The sequence below is a fragment of the Lissotriton helveticus genome, chromosome 7, assembly GCF_964261635.1.
Source record: "Lissotriton helveticus chromosome 7, aLisHel1.1, whole genome shotgun sequence".
NCBI lineage: Eukaryota > Metazoa > Chordata > Amphibia > Caudata > Salamandridae > Lissotriton > Lissotriton helveticus.
The window spans coordinates 1,178,931,600-1,178,953,342 of record NC_136068.1 but is presented as its reverse complement, the minus strand read 5'-3'; the positions used below and the strand labels follow the sequence as shown (position 1 = coordinate 1,178,953,342).

At 50.9% G+C, this 21,743-nt stretch overlaps 1 protein-coding gene across 4 annotated transcripts in view; it reads left to right on the top strand.

Moving 5' to 3' along the window:
* The window catches only part of HELZ (helicase with zinc finger), a 1,775,655-nt gene that overhangs the window by 1,596,197 nt on the left and 157,715 nt on the right, over positions 1–21,743 (top strand). For all 4 annotated transcript variants that reach the window (XM_078654323.1, XM_078654320.1, XM_078654322.1 and 1 more), the window contains exon 29: positions 19,986–20,211. In XM_078654323.1, coding sequence (XP_078510449.1) covers positions 19,986–20,211 — 226 coding nt within the window. The remainder of the gene's footprint in view (positions 1–19,985; positions 20,212–21,743) is intronic.

The window sequence follows — 21,743 nt, the reverse complement described above, 5'->3', positions numbered from 1 at the left end:
CTGGCTGGCTCCAGGTGGGTTGTTGCAGCAGAGCCTCTGCTGGAGGGAGTCCCAATCGTCGAGAGGGTCACGGCAGGCAGGTCCTCTGGGTGTCCTAAGGTCACTGTCCGTGGAGGTCGCCGGGTTCAGGCAGGAGCAGGTTCCAGGATCAACAGGCTGGTAAGGCTGGGGCCAAGTCAGTTGGTGTTGTCCTGTTGTTAGCAGCTGCGCGGCGGGTCTTCTTCTTCTTTAGCCTTCTTGCTTCTTTTTTCTATCGGGATCTGAGGAAGGAAGGTTCAGGGAGCCCCTAAATACGGAATTTAGGGGCGTTACAGGTAGGGCAAGGGCAGGGACCAATGGGTCCCTATCCCGGGGTGAGTACACCCCCTGACCTGCTCCTTGTAGGAGAGTGGGGTCTGCAATCCTATGGTCACCCCAGATTTTTGCTTTTTGCTTCACTGGTTTACGACTTTCCCTGGCTGTGGGCCTGCTAATCAGACCCACAGCCTAGCTGTTCTCTCTCTAAATTGACAACCATGTACCTTAGGTGCATTTACCAATTGATACTGGGCCACCTTATCAGTCCCTGTACAGTGTACTATAGGTACCCAGGGCATAGGTGTACCCAGGGCCTACCAGGGGCTGAAGCATGTATTATGCCACCCCTGGCTGGCCATCTAAACAGACACAACTGGCTGCACGACAGCTTGGGCAAGGTGGTGTAATCACCCTTTGCTGTAGATATAGTTACCTATATCTAAACCTAAAATGGACACATATATTCCTATCAGTCACTCCTATGGAAGGCCTTATCAATCCTGAAGGCAGAGTGCTTGGAATTATGTGAGATGGTGCTCTGGCATGAGCTGAGCCCGTTTGCAGCTTGCGGAACCAAGTCCTAATAGCTGTTCCATGATAACGCTATACCATATACTCTTAAGTGCATTATAATCCTCATGGTTAAATGCTAACTCTGGTATAACATTATCAAAACATGTCAAGTAAGGTGTCATATGAATTGGAATACTACCCCCTCGCCAATTCTGGCGACGGGGGTAGCATTCCATCCTTCTAGAGGGACACGGCATGTATGTAACTGAGAACCCCGGTTAAAGTTAACTCAAGCCTTGGCATCACAAAATGGATGCTGCCACCACAGACACAAGTCTGACCTCCTGCTACTGGGAGTCCTTCCAGCGAGGGAGGCTTGGACAAAGGGTTTCCTGCATTGGGAGGTGCTAGCACCACCCCAGACAGGATTTTGTGTATTGGGTAGGGTAGGCTTGAAAGGAATGAGACATGCCCGGGGCACACAAGGTGTCCTGTGCATACACCGGTTCCAACCAGTTGCTGAGGCATCCCTGACCCAGCTCTGGCGGGAAACCAGACAAAGGATAGGGGGTGTAACCACCCCCATTCCTGGTCCCACCCAGGGGAGGGACCTAGTCAGTAGTGCAGCCCCCTTTAGCAGGATAAAGGTAGGAGCTGGTCCCATTCCAAATCAGATTATCCTGAACATATTCTACAAGAAGAAACTCTGGACTTCGACGTTCTGCTCCACAGAAGACTGAAGAATCTCCCTTGTGGGCAAGGAGTGTCCACCCTGCACAAGCAGGCACCACCAAGCGTCCAGCGGCTTCCCTTTGTCGTCTTCCCTCGAGGATCCAGACTTCAGAGCCCGACAAGACCCGGATTCCCAGACCTCTCCGACCTCAACTCACATCTACAGCAAAGCTGAGACCCGTGGGTGCGACGAGACACGTGGGACCGGCCATCTTGAACGAGACTGCACTTCGCTTCCAGCACGACTCCCGAGGTAAACGCGACCAAGTGCTTTGGGGACTGAGAAGCCCCATCCCCGAGCAGCCCCTGCACCGAAGATCAGCCCTCCAGCATCCACGAGATCTGCGTGGGGCCCTTCTGCTTTGTTGCTGCTCGACGCGTTGTCTGGTCACTTTCCGGCTCGCTAGTGGCCTCCTAGACGACGAACCTCTGAATCTTTGCTGCTGGTCTGGTTGCTCCAGACTGGCCCTTGCTCCCTTCCAAAAGAGGGGCACCTCGGACTCTCCTAGTCCGCACCAGATGCCTTTCCTCCTCACCGCGTGGCTTGCTTTTGCCAAGGCCTGTTGACGCCGATTCCGGATCCAACACCGCCGACAGCGAGAGCCTGCGTGGGACAGCTCGTGCCTCCATCCTGGTCGTCGAAGACACCTCCTGGTCCACGTGGCTGCAGAGTCAAGCGTCCTCTCTTCACCTGATCGCGACGACGACATCTGGTTCCTTCCTGGTTCCCCTCCAGTCACTGGCTAGTGACTGTGAACATTGTCCCCTCTGCTTTCAGGTCCTCTTCTTCACCAATCCACCCTTGGATTGCACCGGACATCTTCCTCCTGGTCGCCTGCAGCATCTTTTCTTTCAGGCTCCATTGACTTCAACGCGAGAACCCGACACACTTTGGCACCTATGCACCCGCGGCTCGTGGGTGAGGTAGCGAGAGCATTTCGGTGCTCAAGGGTAGTTTAACTGTCCTAGTGTCCAGTTCCACAGTCGTTTTAGTCCTACCTAGTCAGGATTGTCCGTACTCACCTTTAACTTGAACTGTACTGTCCATAGACGTTGTTACGCATCTCGCGTGTGAGTTCACACTCTGCACACGCGTTCCCTGGGCCTCCTATTACTTACCTAGAGTTAGCGTAGCGTGGTCCCATCCATCCTACAGCCTCTGGACAGCTCCATTCCTTCTATCGACTTTCACATTCCACTTACTTAGTATATGGTTTGTCGTGCCCCTAGGACACCATTGTAATTCTGTGCAACTTATCGTATTTTTCCTAAGAGATTGTCATGTGCTTAGCCCTCTGACCTCATAAAGAGTTCAGAGGTGTTTGTTATTAATAAATATATTGTTTATTTTCATAACAACCTGTGTGGTGTCCTTTCATCTGGTATTCAAGGGGTTATATTGTGGTAAAACAGCTGGCTTCGCATGCCAAAAGAGTTTAGCCTAAGACTGCTTTGTCCATGCTACCATTAGGATAGCTGGTCTATAAGGTTGACTTACAACCAATCACCATAAGGGTTGTTTGGACTGATACAAGGTGATCACTAGAACTAGTGAGCATCATATATCAGGCCAACTTCTCACATTGGTGTGCAGCGGTTGGGATTTGAGCTTGCTGTTGTTTTTACCACGTATAATCTTGAAATATCATTTGAAAGATCATATAAGGTACTATAGGTACATATAACAAGCTTAGAAATACTCTGAGTTCTACTGAACCAGCTGTTGTAGTAGAAAGGTCCTAGCACACCCTGACTACAACTCTTAGCAAGGGATCAGTAGGAAACCCCATAGTGTAGGTAGGTGCATCACTTACACCTCACTAGAAGCATGTCTACCCATGGAGAGACTTCAGTGACTCCCCTAGAGGTTAGTGACCCTCAACATGTCCTTTCCAGATATGCAGCACTAAGTTTCCAGGAGATGAGACAATTGTGTACCTCCAGGAAATTGAAACAGGGTTCTAACCCTACCACTCCTTTTCTGTTAGGTCTCTTAGAGACATATGATGCTAGAAGGGCTTCTAACACAGGCCCCTCTAATCCAGATGGGAGCATGCCCCCCTTAGAAGGTGATCCAGAGGATCCAGACTCTAACCTACCAGAGACAGAGAATGTCAATGGGAGGCAAGAGGAAGACTTATCTGAGGATGAGGCAGACAATGGCCAACCTTTAGTCAGCAGACTTACCAGGGCCAACTTAGACCTACATAGGGAAGGAACTGGGGACCCTCAGTGCCATCCACTAGCAGGCCTGACTTTGGGGTTAGACGAGATAGATCTCATTGTAGGGACTCCAGTAGATCTGTGCACTCTCGTGCCTCTCATGCATCTGCTCAGAGGAGGATGACATCCCCTCGGAGGAGAGAGCATGAGGCAAAAATGAAGGAGGCTAATCTGAGGATCCAAAGGGAAGAACTTGCCCTTGCCAAAGAAAAGCTTGCCTTTGCAAGAGAGCAACAGTTGAGTGGGGTAGTCCCCACTGGTGGCAGCAATATCCCTAGGGATAGAGACAGGAGTTTTGATAACAGAAACCTGAGCAAAATAGTGCCCTCCTATAAGACAGGAGATGATATCCACAAGTGGATAACTGCTTTGGAGAGAGCCTGCAAAGTACAGCAGGTACCCCAGAGTCAGTGGGCAGCTATATTGTGGCTCTCCTTTGAAGGTAAAGGAAGAGACAAGCTCCTCACTGTTAGAGATGAGGATGCTAATGATTACCAAGTCTTGAAAACTGCACTGATTGATGGGTTTGGCTTAACAACTGAACAGTACAGGTTAATGTTCAGAGACACCCAGAAAACTTAGGCTCAAGATTGGACTGACTTTGTTGATTGTGCCACTAAGGCTTTGGAGGGCTGTTTACTGGGAAGTAAAGTTACTGATTACACAGGATTGTATAATCTAATTATGAGAGAGCAAATCTTAAATAATTGTCAGAACCAGTTGTTGCATCAGCACTTGATTGACTCAGATCTGACCTCTCCCCAAGAATTGGGAAAGAAGGCAGACAGATGGGTCAGGACAAGGGTTAAGCAGCAGAACAAGAACCAGGGTGGTGGCCAGAAGAAAGCAGACCAGAAGGGTAATGAGAATAAGCAAAATGACCAGAAGTCTTCAACAGGGCCCCAACAACCTAAGGAGGGTGGGTCCCAAAAGAAGAAGAATGATGGTCCTAAGAAACCATGGTGCCAATACTGTAAAAGTAAGACTCACTGGTTTAGTGAGTGCACGAAGAAAGGCCAAACTCCTACCACTACTGTCCCTAGGACACCTGCACCCCCTAGTACAGTTAGTAGTGGTAGTGTACCTCCCAAGGCTATAGTTGGGTTAACCCTGGGAACTGAGGTGGGTTCTGACTTAGTCAGAATCCCTACTCAGGAAGTTCTTGTTTGTACTGGGGACATGGATATGACCCCTACTGTAAGTCCTAGTACTCTGGGCAAATACAGACAAACGCCTTTGATAAATGGAAAGATGGCTCAGGCCTACAGGGACACATGTGCCAGTGTCACTATGGTGACACCAACATTTGTGGACCCTGACCAGATCATGCTAGGTTCAGACTACCTAGTGACCAAGGCTAGCAATGTCACTACCAATCACAGTATGGCAGTTGTTAATTTCTCCTGGGGAGTGGTAACTGGCCTCAAAAGGGTTGTAGTTAGTTCAGACCTCCCAGTAGATTGTCTTTTGGGCAATGATTTGGAATCCTCACTGTGGTCAGATGTGGAGTACAGGACTCATGTAGAAATGCTAGGTCTCTCCTCACATGTCCTTGCTGTGACCAGGTCACAGGCCAAGAAATGCCCAGCTGAACAAGTGCTGGATCCTGGAAGAATGGACCAGACACTATCCAAGAGAAAGAGCAGTAGGGGTAAGGCTGAGCCTTCCCCCCTGCCTCGGGTTGAGGATCAGCCCTCTCAGGAGGCTGACCCCAAGACCCCAGAAGGAAATGTCCTAGAAGAGCTTGAACCTGAACAGGTTGAGTTTCTTGGGACAGGGGGACCTTCCAGGACAGACTGAGGCAGGCCCAGTTAGACTGTTCCTCCCTTGAACCCCTCAGACAGCAGGCTGCTGCTGAGGCTGCAGGGAATGCTACAGGTGCCCATAAGGTATATTGGGATGATGGACTCCTATACCTGAGGCAAGAGACCCCAAACCTGGTGCTACCAGGAGGCTGGTCATCCCCTTGTCTCTTAGAGGTTTCCTTCTCACCTTCGCCCATGAGATTCACCTTGCAGGTCACTTAGGCCAGAACAAGACTTGGGACAGGCTCGCACCACACTTTCACTGGCCTCATATGTCTGAGGACACTAAAGAGTTTTGTCGCTCATGTGTCACCTGCCAAGCCAGTGGCAAATCAGGTGGCACCACAAAGGCCCCCCTTATACCACTACCTGTGGTGGGGGTTACCTTTGAAAGAGTGGGGGTTGACATTGTTGGACCAATGGACCCCCCAACAGCATCAGGGCACAGATTTATACTGGTGGTAGTGACTCATGCCACCAGGTATCCAGAAGCTATTCCCCTTAGGACCACTACAGCTCCTGTTGTGGCCAGGGCCCTGCTTGGAGTTTTCTCCAGAGTGGGGTTTCCTAAGGAGGTTGTCTCTGACAGAGGTGCAAACTTCATGTCAGGATACTTGACTGCAATGTGGAAGGAGTGTGGTGTAAATTACAAATTTACCACACCCTATCACCCACAGTGCAATGGGCTTGTTGAGAGATTCAACAAGACCCTCTAAGGGATGATAAAAGGGTTACCTGAAAAGCTTAGGCGAAGATGGGACATCCTTTTACCCAGCCTCCTGTTTGCTTACAGAGAGGTCCCACAGAAGGGGGTTGGTTACAGCCCTTATGAGCTTCTGTTTGGGCATCTTGTAAGAGGACCCCTATGTCTTGTGAAGGAAGGATGAGAGTTACCTCTCAAAAAGCCTAAGCTTGACATAGTGGACTATGTACTTGGTCTCCGCTCCAGGATGGCAGAGTACATGGAGAAGGCATCCAAAAACCTTGAGGCCAGCCAAGAACTTCAAAAAGCTTGGCATGACCAAAAGGCTGTCCTAACTGTTTATCATGCAGGACAGAAGGTGTGGGTGTTGGAGCCAGTGGCCCCACCAGCTCTCCAAGACAAATGGTCTGGACCCCATACCATCATTGAGCAAAAGGGAGAGGTCACCTACCTGGTGGACCTTGGAACTCCCAGGAGCCCTCAGAGTGCTTCATGTAAACAGGCTCAAGGTATTTGTCGACAGGGAGGACATGGGATTGCTCATGGCCACAGAGGAGGGGCAGGAGGAAGAGAGTGACCCTCTCCCAGACCTGCTCACTCAGCACCCTGATGATGGATCAGTAGATGATGTAGTCTTTTCTGACAGCCTCTCTGAGCAACAACAAAAGGATTGTAAGCAGGTCCTTCAATCCTTTAGACAAATGTTTTCTCTGACCCCCAGTCAGACAAACTGGTGCACCCATGAGGTGGACACTGGAGACAGTCTGCCTATAAAGAGTAAAATCTACAGGCAACCTGACCACGTCAGGGACTGCATAACGAAAGAAGTACAAAAGATGTTGGAATTGGGAGTCATTGAACCCTCAGAGAGCCTTTGGGCTAGTCCCGTAGTTCTAGTGCCAAAACCTCACACCCAGGATGGTAAGAGAGAGATGAGGTTTTGTGTAGACTACAGGGGTCTCAATGCTGTCACTAAGACAGATGCCCATCCAATACCTAGGGCAGATGAACTTATAGATAAGTTGGCTTCTGCCACCTTCTTGAGTACATTTGACCTGACAGCTGGTTATTGGAAAATCAGGTTAGCTGAAGATGCCAAGGCCAAAACAGCATTTTCTACCCCAGGAGGTCATTGCCAATTTTTGGTGATGCCCTTTGGTTTGAAAAATGCACCTGCCACTTTTCAAAGGTTGGTGAACCAAGTTCTCACTGGGTTGGATGACTTTTGTGCAGCATATCTAGATGATATTGCTGTCTTCAGCTCCACCTGGGAGGATCACCTGATCCACCTGAGAAAAGTTTTGGAGGCCCTGCAAAAGGCAGGCCTCACTATCAAGGCCACCAAGTGCCAGATAGGGCAGAGTCAGGTTGTGTACCAGGGCCACCTTGTAGGTGGAGGCCAGGTTCAACCATTGGAGAGCAAGATACAGGCCATAAAGGACTGGGCTCCTCCAACCACCCAGACACAGGTCAGTGCTTTCTTGGGCCTGTCTGGTTACTATAGAAAGTTTGTCAAAAATTATGGGTCCATTGTGACACCACTTAATGACTTGACAAGCAAGAAAATGCCAAAGAAAGTTCAGTGGACAGTTAGCTGTCTGAAGGCATCCGATGACCTGAAGCAGGCCATGTGTACTGCACTTATTCTCAAGAGTCCTGACTACTCCAAAACCTTCATTGTCCAAACAGATGCATCTGAGTTGGGTGTGGGAGCTGTTCTATCTCAACTGAATATTGATGGTCATGACCAGCCCATTGCTTTTATAAGTAGAAGGCTGACCCCTAGAGTGAAATGCTGGTCAGCTATTGAGAGGGAGGCCTTTGCTGTGGTTTGGGCCCTGAAGAAGTTGACGCCATACTTGTTTGGAACTCACTACAAGATACAGACCGACCATAAGCCCCTCTTGTGGCTAAATCAAATGAAGGGTGAAAACCCCAAACTTCTTAGGTGGTCCATTTCCCTACAGGGGATGGACTTTACAGTGGAGCACAGACCAGGGACTGACCATGGCAATGCAGATGGTCTCTCCAGGTATTTCCACTTAGAACAGGAACACTCACCTGGTCAAGGTTAGTTTAATGTCCCTAAGTTTGGGGGTGGGGGGGGGTTATGTAGGAGAGTAGGGTCTGCAATCCTATGGTCACCCCAGATTTTTGCTTTTTGCTTCACTGGTTTACGACTTTCCCCCGGCTGTGGGCCTGCTAATCGGACCCACAGCCTAGCTGTTCTCTCTCTAAATTGACATCCATGTACTTTAGGTGCATTTACCAATTGGTACTGGGCCACCTTATCAGTCCCTGTACAGTGTACCTTAGGTACCCAGGGCAAAGGTGTACCCAGGGCCTACCAGGGGCTGAAGCCTGTATAATGCCACCCCTGGCTGGCCATCTAAACAGACACAACTGGCTGGTAAGACAGCTGGGGCAAGGTGGTGTAATCACCCTTTGCTATAGATATAGTATACCTATATCTAACCCTAAAATGGACACATATATTCCTATCAGTCACTCCTATGGCAGGCCTTATCAATCCTGAAGGCAGAGTGCTTGGAATTATGTGAGATGGTGCTCTAGCATGAGCTGAGCCTGTCTGCAGCTTACGGAACCAAGTCCTAATAGCTGTTCCATGATAACGCTATACCATATACTCTTAAGTGCATTATAATCCTCGCGGTTGAATGCTAACTTTGGTATAGCATTATCAAAACATGTCGAGTAAGGTGTCATAAGAATTGGAATACTACCCCCTCGCCAATTCTGGCGACGGGGGTAGCATTCCACCCTTCTAGAGGGACACGACATGTATGTAACGGTGAACCCCAGTTAAAGTTAAACGAAGCCTCAGCATCACAAAATGAATGGTGCCACCACAGACACAAGTCTGACCTCCTGCTGCTGGGAGTCCTTCCAGCGAGGGAGGCCTGGACAAAGGGTTTCCTGCCTTGGGAGGTGCTAGCACCACCCCAGACAGGATTTTGTGTATTAGGTAGGACAGGCCTGAAAGGAATGAGACATGCCTGGGGCACACAAAGTGCCCTGTGGTAAGGTTGACTTACAACCAATCACCATAAGGGTTGTTTGGACTGATACAAGGTGATCACTAGAACTAGTGAGCATCATATATCAGGCCAACTTCTCACACTCATCTGCGCAGGTTAAGGGTTTCAGTCTTCCCCTACCTCGACGTCTGGTTGTTGAAGGCGGGCTCGCCCCAAACAGTCGTCAGCCACCTCCAGACAACGGCAGACCTCCTGCACCAGCTGGGGTTCTCCCTCAATGTGCCCAAGTCACACCTGTGCCCCTCTCAAAGCTCTTCTTCATCGGAGCGGTGCTGGACTCGGCACAGTTTCGGGTTTATCCTCCCGAACAGCGGGTCCGGGATATTCAGGCTCTGATTCCACTCTTTCAGCATTTATCCCGGGTCTCGGTTAGGTTGACGCTGCGGCTTCTGGGGCTGATGGCCTCCTGCATCCTACTGGTGCATCACGCCAGGTGGCGGATGCGGGCTCTGCAGTGGGACCTGAAGTTTCAGTGGGCCCAGCATCAGGGCAACAACCTGTCCGACCACGTCCTGATCTCGGAGGGCACTGCGAGACAGCTGCAGTGGTGGCTCACGGACCGCGATTGGGTCAGCGGCAGATCTCTCTCCCTTCCCCAACCGGAGCACGTAGTTGTGACGGATTCGTCCCTCCAGGGCTGGGGAGGCCACATGGGAGAGGCGGAGATCAGAGGCCTCTGGTCTCCGGCGGAGGCCCGGCTCCACATCAACCTTTTGGAGTTGCGTGCGATTCGTCTAGCACTGAAGGCATTCCTCCCCTCTGTCCGGGGGAGTGTAGTGCAGGTGTTCACAGACAACACCACCGCCATGTGGTACTGCAACAAACAAGGCGGGGTGGGGTCGTGGACCCTTTGCCAGGAGGCTCTGCGCCTCTGGCAGTGGCTGGAACGCCAGGGCGTGACCCTGGTGGCTCAACACCTGGCAGGTTCTCTGAACGCCAGGGCGGACGAACTCAGCCGTCGGTGCATGATGGATCACGAATGGTGTCTGAACTCGGACGTGGCGCAAGGCTTCTTTCAGCAGTGGGGAGAGCCTTGGTTAGATCTATTCGCCACAGAAGAGAACGCGCAATGTCATCAGTTCTGCGCATTGGAATTTCCGAGGCGGCACTCGCTCGGCGACGCTTTTCGACACGAGTGGAGTTGCGGTCTGTTGTATGCCTTTCCGCCTATACCACTTCTGCCCAGAGTGCTGAAGAAGATCAAGCGCGACCGGGCCCAAGTCATCCTTGTGGCTCCGGACTGGGCACGAAGGTACTGGTATCCAGAGCTACTCAGTATGTCAGTCGATCCCCCGGTTCGTCTGCCTCTTCAGGAGGACCTTCCGTCGCAGCAGCAGGGGACGGTCCTCCACCCGAACCTGTCCAGTCTCCACCTCCATGCTTGGAGATTGAGCGGCGACAGTTGAGGCCATTTGACTTGCCTCCTGAAGTCTGTAATGTCATTCTGGCAGCCAGGCATCCCTCCACAAAGTCGGTATACGCCTGCAGGTGGAACAGATTTGTGGCATGGTGCACAGCAAAGGCTGTGGATCCTCTTGCTGCCCCTCTCTCTGAGGTTCTTCTCTTCCTTCTTTCTCTTGCCCAGCAGGGCTCTGCTCTGGGCACTATCAAGGGCTACCTTTCTGCCCTTTCAGCCTTTCTAAGGCTGCCTGATCAACCTTCTTTGTTCAAGTCCCCTATTGTAAATCGATTTCTGAAGGGCATCACACACACGTTCCCTCCTGTTCCGTTTGTGATGCCTCAGTGGGACTTGAACCTTGTTCTTACATTTCTGATGTGTGCTCCCTTTGAGCCTCTCCACAACTGTCCTCTCCGTCTTCTCACTTTGAAGACTGCCTTCCTGGTTGCCATCACCTCTGCCAGGAGAGTGAGTGAGCTCTAGGCTCTTTCATGTACTCCTCCTTTCCTTTCTGTCCATCCGGACAAGGTTGTGTTGCGTACTTAGCCATCTTTCCTGCCCAAGGTTGTCACAGCCTTCCACATCGGGCAGTCTATCACCTTGCCCACCTTCTTTCCGCCACCGCATTCCTCTAAAGAGGAAGAGCGGCTCCACCGTCTGGACCCAAAATGTGCGCTTTCATTCTATCTGGATCGCACACGCCAGTTCCGGGTGGATGACCAACTCTTTGTTGGTTACGCGGGCGCTAAGAAGGGGAAAGCGGTGCACAAGAGGACCATCTCTCGGTGGATCATCTTGTGTATCCAGGCATGTTACTCGTTGGCTAAAAAGGAGCCCCCTGTTGGATTGCGGGCTCATTCCACCCGAGCCACGGCGACTAAAACTGCCCTGGGCCGGGGAGTGCCCTTGCAGGACATTTGCCAGGCAGCTACGTGGGCCTCGCTGCACACGTTTGCAAGACACTATTGCCTGGACAGTCAAGTCCGGAGGGATGGCTTCTTTGGCCGTTCTGTCCTCCAGGACTTTCTGGTGTGATTATTGGTTTGCAGACCCACCACCGGGGTTGGTATTGCTGGGGTATCTATTCTAAGGTAAGGAATCTAGTACTGACGTGTCTCTTTCAGATGCACAAGTTACTACTTGTGTAACGATATATCTGTAAGAGACATTAGTTAGTGGTAGATTCCTTACCGACCCACTCATCCTCCCCGTTCTGCGAACCGATATCTAGGGTTAGGGTTACCCCCTTTCAGGGCCCTAGTTTCAATGGCACCAGTGTTGGTTTTTAACATGGCTCAGCGCTTCTGGCGCGGAAAAGCTGTGTCTAAGATCTGACGTCAGCACGCTGAGGCGGCGTCTAAGTACTCCGACGACGTCATCACGACGCCGACGACGGACGCGGAGCCGCAGACGGCGCCTACCGACGCGCAAGGGTACTGCTACGCAAAAAAAATCCGGATCCAGTCTGACGCCTGGGGATATTCTAAGGTAAGGAATCTATCACTAACTAATGTCTCTTACAGATATATCGTTACACAAGTAGTAACTTGTGCATCAGGCAGTTCGTAATGAAAAAATATTGCAATTCGTAATGCAACAATCAGGCAGTCCGTAATGCAAAAATAATGGCACCGATCGCGGTTCTCTGGATGGTCTCTATGCCACTCTTACTGACTCGTGGTCAGCTACTGCCAAACTATGCCCCCAACACTGTTATGATGGAAAACAAAGTGCAGCTCCACACTCCTGCCCTGGTACTGCCACTACTCGGCAATTATTGGCCGCGATACGGACTTCAGCGGAGGCTCCCGCTGCCAAGATCGGAAAGGCCGAGAGCGTTTCTCTCATAGCTCGCATCCCTCCCCAGGCGGTGACACACACGCCCGCTGAGCGTTCCCTGGGGGGGGGGGGGTACAATCTCGCTCTCCTCTCTTCGCGGCTTGGGCATCCGATGCGACTTCGTTGATCTTGGGCAGTGGAACTCGGACACCCGATGGTGATGGTTTAAGGTCTCTCCTTGGCAAAGACAGCCTCGGGCCGGTGGCATTGAATTCTCACTGCTCCTCTGGGGATGCCGGTCTGCGCCAATGGCAGTGACGATTGCAGTACTTCTGATCACACTTTTGATCGAAACAGAGAACAAGACTGCTCTGGGACACACAGTCAAGTGCCAATTGCTCACGAAGTTCTCATGCTGCAACAGGGCACATGCACACAGCATCGCTGAAACTCACTTGGACTCCGGGTGCACACGATCATAGGACAATCCTCACAAAGGTCTCAGGCTGCACGAAGCACACGAAAAGAGCATCGCTGAGACTCACTTGGACTCTGCGTGCACACGATCATGGGGCATTTCTTACAAAGGTCTTTGGCTGCAAAAGCACACTCACACAGCGTCACTGAGACACACTTGGAAACTTTTATGTTCCTGAGTTTCTACAACAGGGAGCCAGCTCTCCTCGATCACATTACATACATTACTTCGGGACACAGCAAAGTCCCTTTGCCTCTCTTCAGTTAGATCAGCAGCCTGTGGCAACCCGTTGCAGTCTCGCCTCCTCCCCTGGGTCAAGACATTCCCCAGATCCTATCACATTCAAATCCAGACAGTCAATCCACAACAAGGCAGGGACGCACAAAATTGTTAGAACAAAAAAAAAACTGTCACTTTTAAAAGTGTGCTTTCTAAACACACATTTCAAAAACCACTTTCACAAAAAGATGTGTCATTAAATTGTGAGTTCAGGTATACTAAACGTCACCTCTCTATCTTAAGCCTATGGGAAGATGGGCTGGAAGCATATTACACAGCCTCCCCCATTCTGTCCTATGGGCAAGATGGCCTTGCAACAGTGAAAACTGAATTTGCCAGTTTTAACTGTCAGGACATGGTACACACCTCAGTACATGTCCTACCTTTCACATACACTGCACCCTGCCCAGGTTGGTACCCTGGACCTACCATAGGGATATCTGATGTGCATAAAGAGGGAAGGGTAAGGCCTGGCAAGTAGGTGCACTTGTCAGGACAACAAGGCAGTTTAACAAACGGCGCGCAGGCACTGCAGTGGCAGGCCTGAGTTCTCTCTTTAGGGCTACTTGTGTGGGTGGCACAATTAGTGCTGCAGGCCCACTAGTAGTATTTGCATTACCAGCCCTGGCACACACAGTGCACTTTACTAGGGATTTTACTAGTCCTATGGGCAAGATGGCCTTGCAACAGTGAAAACTGAATTTGCCAGTTTTCACTGTCAGGACATGGTACACACCTCAGTACATGTCCTACCTTTCACATACACTGCACCCTGCCCAGGTTGGTACCCTGGACCTACCATAGGGATATCTGATGTGCATAAAGAGGGAAGGGTAAGGCCTGGCAAGTGGGTGCACTTGTCAGGACAACAAGGCAGTTTAACAAACGGCGCGCAGGCACTGCAGTGGCAGGCCTGAGTTCTCTCTTTAGGGCTACTTGTGTGGGTGGCACAATTAGTGCTGCAGGCCCACTAGTAGTATTTGCATTACCAGCCCTGGCACACACAGTGCACTTTACTAGGGATTTTACTAGTAAGGCAAACATACCAATGATGGACAACCAATTACCATTACACTTTACAGAGAGCACTTGCACTTTGACTGATCAGCAGTGGCAAAGTGCCCAAAGCATCTAAGTTGCCAACACCATGGCAGAAAAAAGGTCCAGGGGGAAGGTAAAAAATGTGTTGAACTTCAACCAAAAAGGGCAAAGACCAACAGATACTATTTACTCTGGTTTTCTGATGTTTTTTTGTTGTTTTTTTCTAATGGAAAGGAAACTCCAAAGCTTGCTCTGGAAGTTGCATTACAGATGGGGGTTACGTTTACATGAGCACATCACTCCCTAATGATTGACGTTGGGCATCGATTGGGTACAGGTTTTAACTGAAAATTGTGTTGATTATTTCCCTGACTGTAGAACATCTGAATGCCCCTGTGAGCGAGAAATGGCTGTGTGTTGGAGAAGTGGTGCTGCACAGATGTTGAATTCACTGTGATAGAAGAATGTTTATTGTATGCACGGATGATAAAATGGATCTGATGGCGACTACTAGCCTCTGATTCCTTCACGTAAAATTATCCCCAGGCGTGAGACTATATCCGGAAACTTTTTTGCCCCAGCATCCCTGCGCGCCGGGTGGGCGGGGCAACATCAGGTGACTCCGCCCAGGCGTCGTTCGTGCACATGATGTCAGCGAGGTCACATAAGGCGCGCCTACATCAGTTTTTTCCTTTTCTGCGTGCACCGCGGATCCGGGCTTGCTACGGGCCTGTTTCGGGACCCTTTTTTCTCCATTCTTTTGGTGGAACAGTGTGCGAATGCCTTCGGGCTTCGAAACTTGTACTTTTTGTGGTTTTCTTATGTCTGCGACTGACCCGCACCTCATTTGCATGTGGTGTTTGGGGGAGGATCACTGCACTACCGACTGCGAGGCCTGTCAACAGTTGAAGTCGCGGCTGGAGCGCCGCATGAAGCTTCTTCCGGCGCTTCTCTCCAGGTAGACGTCCTCCCCTTGGTCTGCTTCGGCGGACAGCTTCAGGTTCGGCTGCGGTCGTCGTCCTCGCCCTTCTCCGATGTCACGTGAGCGTCGGTCCCCCGTGGGTAAGTGTCGCAGTTTATCCCCGGGTGCTGGGTTCCGGCCTACCGGGGGCGTGGACTTTCTTCAGGTGATGCAGCCCAGAGTGTCATCCTATCCACCGTTCCCCGGTGTTGGGGTGTCAAGAGTCCAAATGGAGACATACTCAGTGTATTTTCAGGCCTCGCTGGCGTCTCCCCTTCTTGCGCAGGGCCCTCCGCGGCACTTTCGGCGGCTCCCGCCCTGGCGCCGACTGGTTCGGATCCAGGCTTTAAGGGTGTGGCTCTGTTGGGGTGCGGCTCCGCAGGGGCACCTCCTTCAGGCCACGGCGTCTCTGCCTCGCCGCAAACTCCTGCAGCAGTCCCTGTGGCGTCGTTGGAGGTCGCCGGGGCTCTAGTCGAATCCCCAAGACCCTCTCGGTCCCTTGACAGGGTGTTCCTGTCTAAGGCCGAGGTGACGGCGCCAGCAGTAGTTGGACCGTGCGGAGCCACAGGGGTCGCCCTGCTCCTGGTCGAGGCAGGGTGAGGACCCCTCACCCCTCTCTGGGCCGCTCTCGTCCTCCACCGCAGGTAGCTGCCTCGACTGGAGTCGAGTCGGAGGTGGAATCACCCCTGGCACCGCCTCATGGGTTGCCGAGCGATCTACGCCTCATTGTGGGCTGCGGTTAGCATGGCCATCTTGTTCCCCTGCGCGGATGGCTACCTCGGTGGAGGTTGGATCGGCGCAGTTCCGGGGTCGGTCCCGCTCCAGCCCCGCTCCGGTCTCCACTCCGGTCCCCGGTGCGGGGCGCCTGGGAGGAACCTGGTCCGGCGACGCCGGAGGGTGCTGGCACTCCGCCTCGGGCGGCGGACTCTACGGCACCGCACAGGGGTGGTGCTGCAGATTCGTCTTCGGACGCTCCTTCTCCGGCGGCCGCCTGTATTTTGGTGTTCCCCTCCCCGGAGACAGGTCGCCGTGTGGTGTCTTTTTCACTGGCGTCGAAGTGCGGCTCTCCGCCCTTCCTGAGGGAGAGGTGTTCGCCGGAAGAGCAGGTCCCTCTTTCGTCGGTTCCTTCTGGCTTCCAGTTCTGGCCCTTGCCCACCCCGCTTGGCCTCGGGGACTGCCGCCTTAGTTTGCAGCCGTCGCACACAGAGAAGCTGCTTTCTGCCACTGGGCCCTACGGAGGCGGGTGCGGCCTTCGTTCACGCGGTGTCCACGGCTGTTGGCATCCTGCGTATGGGTGACCCGTTGGCTCACTTTCTGGCAGACCATCTACTCGAGGTCCTCCACCAGGGCTCTGGTGGGAGGGAAATCTAGCTTTCGTGTGAAGGTTCACTTCTTTCTTCCTTGATGGGGGCTTGGAGGTGTCCTGTCTCAGGGTATCCGGTGCCTCAGCATCTTCTGCACCGGCATCTCCTGGTGCCGCGTGACCCAGTGTGCCTTTTCCTTCACCCTTCTGCCTCCAGTGCTCTTTTGGGGACTACTTTTCCCTCCCTGCCGCCACTGCTGACTCCGCCGTCCCGAGAGGCCCGCTGGCTGGACTCTTGGGGGCGCAATATGTTCGCCTCGACCAGCGCTGCCCTGCGGGCTCTGAACACCTTGTGTGTGCTGTCTCGGGCCTCCTCCTGTTTGTGGGACTCGGCTGAGTTTCTGGGATCTGCAGCGTCCCAGGAGGGTGCTCAGGTGGACTAACGGCATCATGCGTTGGATGGCCGGGAGCTGGCGGTGTTTATTTTCCACTCCGCCCTGGATATTTCCGAGGTGTTAGGCCAGACCATGGCTTCCTCGATCGCTCTCCGTCGCCATGCTTGGCTTCGGGATGGAGTATTCCCAGGGAATATTCTGGAGCGGCTCATTGATCTTCCGTTTGATGACAGTATGTTGTTCCATGCCCCGGCCGACTCCGCCATCCAGAGGCTCCTGGCAGGGCTCCTCCTCCCCTGCCTTATCATCCTCCTTCTCCATCCCCTCCTTAGTGATTCCTGAGTCGGGTTGAGTCTGGGCCGCCTTAGGCCGGTTGTTCTGACTGTGGAGTGCGTTTTCTGGCCATTGCGTTCTTCTTGGGACTTTGGCATTGTTGGCTGCTAGACGGCCCTTTTGTTGATTATGTGTTGAAATTGTTGCGCAGACTTGGCCCTGAGATTAGGCCTTCTGCTTGATTGGGCTACTTGCCAAGCCTTTTGTGGGGTGTTTTTTTCCTCGTGGCTCTTTTGTTTGTTCCTCTACTGCGGAAGTTCTTCCGGAGAGGGTTCCCATGTTTGGGGCTTATCATACCCTAGGTCATATGGCTTGTGCTCTGCTGGAGGGTTCTGGTCGTCTTTAGGTGCCGGTTCTCCATGGCGGTTGTGTAGGTTGCTTTTGGTCCTTGAGGTCGTGTGCGCGGCCACTCGTAATGGTGTGCCTGGGCATCCCCTCCTTTCCCTGCTCCTGTCCTGAGGTCTGGGATGGTTCTGTGTTCTCCGTTGCCAGGTGCTGCCTACTCTGCCTTCCTGGGGACTCGGGCTGTTCTTCTTCTTCCTGCTTCTGGCGGATTGACTACCGGTGCTGTTCTGGCTAGCAGGCTTCTCTCAATCTGGACTGGGTACGCCTTCTTTTCCCTCGTTTCCTGGGGCCCTCAAGGCTTCTTCTTCCGTTTTCCTATTTAGGTCTTGGGCGGAAGTTGTGTTGCCTTGTGGGGGAGTGGGATGCTTCGGCCTCTCCGCCCTTGCCTTTGGTTCCTTTGCTGTGAGTGTACGAGCCTCTTCAGCCTTCTTTTCCCTCCTACATCCCCTTGGTGTCAGTAGGGTTCTGCTTGTGGGGGTTCCCCTTGCCTGGCAGGGACGAGGTTCTTCCTGGTCCACGGACCTGGTCCCCTGGGGCCCTCTGTTCTCTAGTGGCTGGTGGGGTCCTTTTGCAGACCCTCCTTCCCAGGGGGTATTGCTAGGGTATCTATTCTACGTGAAGGAATCTGCGGCTAGTAGTCTCTTTCAGATTTACGAGTTACTTACCTTCGGTAGCGATATATCGGGTAGAGACGATTCTAGCCGCAGATTCCTTCACAGCCCGCCCTTCCTCCCCTTTTCTGCGAGGACTCTTGGGTTGGTATTTGGTACTCGCCTCCCGGTGGGGGGCTGTGCCTCCTGTGAGTGCCTTCCTTGTTCTTGACGGGTCGCTCCGTCTGGGGGCGGTTTATTCCTCCCTGGTTCTTGGAGGATGGGTTCCGGTGCCCTGCTGCTCTGGCTACTCAAAGCTTGGAGGAGATTGCTTTCTATCCCTGTCCTTCCCTCCCCTCCCTTCATTCCAGTGCTATCCCCTGATTAAAGGTCATCTGGCCATGCCATGCCTTGCCTTGTCCCTTGTGGTGGTTGCCCTCTATGTTGGGGTGGTGGAGAGTTGTTGTCCCTGTCTGTTTACTACGTGTACCATGACTTTACGCATGTTCCTTGCCTCTGGGGCATTGGAGTGGGAGGCTGTCTATGTGCTGACAGGGTGGCTGCGCAGGGCTCTGCTTGCTCTTTCTTATTTCCTGTCTTTGGGTTCTACAGTGTTGCCACTATTCTGTGTGGTGTGGTTAGTCACCGCTTCTTTCCAATTTTTCTGTTCTTCGCACACTGTTCCAATGCTTCTACCTGGTGATTACGCATTGTGGTGCGGAAAAGTTCCCGGAAGAAAACTGACGTAGGCGAGCCGAGTTGGGTTTTATGTGACCTCGCTGACGTCATGTGCGCTGACGACGCCTGGGTGGAGTCGCGTGATGTCACCCCGCCCCCCGGCGCGCAGGGATACTGTGGCAAAAAAGTTTCTGGATCCAGTCTCACGCCTGGGGATAATTCTACGTGAAGGAAACTGCGGCTAGAATCGTCTCTACCAGATACATCGTTACCGAAGGTAAGTTAACTCTTACTTTATGATCTGGATAACTGGAGACAGATTTTGACGACCTTTGAAGGTCCCTGTAATGTATTACCTCAGGTAAAGAGGGGATAGCATAGGTAATAGAAAGGCACAGTCAATAGCTTCAAACTGTACCTGGCGAATTAAAAAATCTGTGTATGAAAACTTAAATGTTATCTGTTAACTTTTCATCTTAAATTTTAATAACTACACGTTTTTAAAAACTATAAAAATGTGTTTCATCACACCAAATTACAGGTCAATGGTTCTCTTTGTAATCAGCTTACATTATAACCAATAATTTGTTGCCCAGCTAAGCATATACAATTATAATTGCAACATTTCGTCTTGTAATTTGTGGCTTGAAAAATCTCTCGTGGCATATTTAATTGTATTTAAATATATTATCCCATAACTTTTAAATGTGACAACCACCCATTAGTTTCAAGAAAATGGTGCTTCTTTTAGGGCACAAGATGTTTTGATGTTTTGATGGGTTGTAGGTGGACTCGATGAATCACTTCCTTTTCTCGGGCCCCACCTTTGGCATGACTTGATAGGTAATTTCACATTCACTTTCCAGCAAATGCTCATAAAGGTTATCGCAAATGTGTCTAAACATAAATGAAATTGCTGCTAATGAAGAATGTCAATTACATAAATCTAAATTTCTCTCTGGTGTTTTTAGTTTGAGTTTCTCTTGCTAGAAAAGTTTGATTCCTCATCTGAAACAGACTTGCTGAAAAATCATAACATTGCATTATTTCACACTTAAATAATGTTTTGCAGATCGCATACATGAAAATGTGGCTTTGGAAACATTAAGGCAGCAGCAGCAAGCAAGGTTACAACAATGGAATGAGCATAATGCCTTTCTCAGTCAGGGTAACATAGCATTTCCACACCATCACCCTCCTCATATGCAGCATCTTTCACAGCAGCCAATGGGCATGCCTAGGCCGAATTGGAAACTTGGCAATAATCCCGAAGATGAAACAGAAGGAGGATGTACAAGGTACTTACTTGTAAACGGCCTTGGTCTTTATACATGTGCATTGCTGAATTTTACAGATTAATCTCTGATAAACATGCCTAAAAGTTAATCACATGGAGTTTTATCCACAAAATGTTTTTTATACTAGTTTGATTTTATACAGCATTTTTTTCAACAGTACTGTAAATGTGATTTTCATGAAAACTGAACATATCATAATACATGGAATATCTAAATAACATGTAATTGGAGAGGGTTAGTAAGAAGCGCGAGTTGTTAAAATGAAGGGCATCGATGCTAGTCTTTATTGATTTAGTTGAGGTCATATGCTTTCTTAAGGAGAAAAATATTACAGAGTTAATGAAAGAGCAACACTGAACAAATAGTGACTCAACATCATCTCCTATGCCGATGACACCCATTTCATCCTCTCGCAGTCAGAAGACCCCTCTACCACCAGAGCTAACTTCCACAGATGTATGATGAAAATAGCCAACTGGATTAAGGACAGCTGTCTAAAATGCAACACAGACTAGTCTGAAGTCCTCATCTTTGTGAACAACAATAAAGACGCATGGTGGCCTGCGGAACTCTGCCCACCCCATCCCCGACAGACCATGCCCACATCTTCTGCATCATCCTGGACAGCAAGCTATCTATGAAGAAACAGATAAACACAGTCTGATCTACCTTCTTCCACACCCTGCGCATGCTCCGCAAGATGTTCAGTTGGCTTTCAGTCAACATCAGAAGGACTGTCACGCAGGCCCTCGTCACCGGCAGGCTGGAATACGGCAACACAGTGAGCATCTCCCTTATACACTCAATGCGATGTTTAGTTTGTTATTCCATGTGTAAAAAACTTCTTCATGAAACTATTGGGGGTGATCAATCATTTTATTCTTGACATCGGAGTTGTATTCTCAATGTTCATCAATTCTGTTATTATTTCTTCATAATAACTTAAATAATAAACCAAACACTTCTTAATGCCCAATGCATTTTGGGCACAGATGCCCTTCTTCAGGGGCTGTACAGTGACTTTCACAATTCACTCTCCTACTTCAGTAATGTGGGTCTTAAATCGGCAATTACTTGTGGTGACACCTCTCCACAAGCACCGCACAATGGCCGGTCTATGACCCACAACATTTGAGCACAAGAGTGATCTGTGAAAATCTTGTGAGTCGGTTACACCTTCTCACAAGCAGTGCACACTTGCCGATTTAAGACCCGCATTACTGAAGTGTGAGAGTGAACCAAACATCACATTGAGTGCATCAGGGAGACTCTCCTTGGACCAAGGAGAGTGCAATGTTCGGTAGTTCAAGATGCTGACCCACATGTGCAATGCCCTGAACAACGGACTAGCGTACATCAACAAACCCACGACCTTCCACCAACCAACAAGACACCTATGATCTGATCTGCCTCGCTCTTCCTTGCAGACACCCCTCAGAGCCGCTGAACCAACATCCAAGGACGCTCTTTATCGCACTTGGCAGCCAAAGCTTGGAACAACCTTCCCCTGCACCTTGGGACCGTCCCATCTC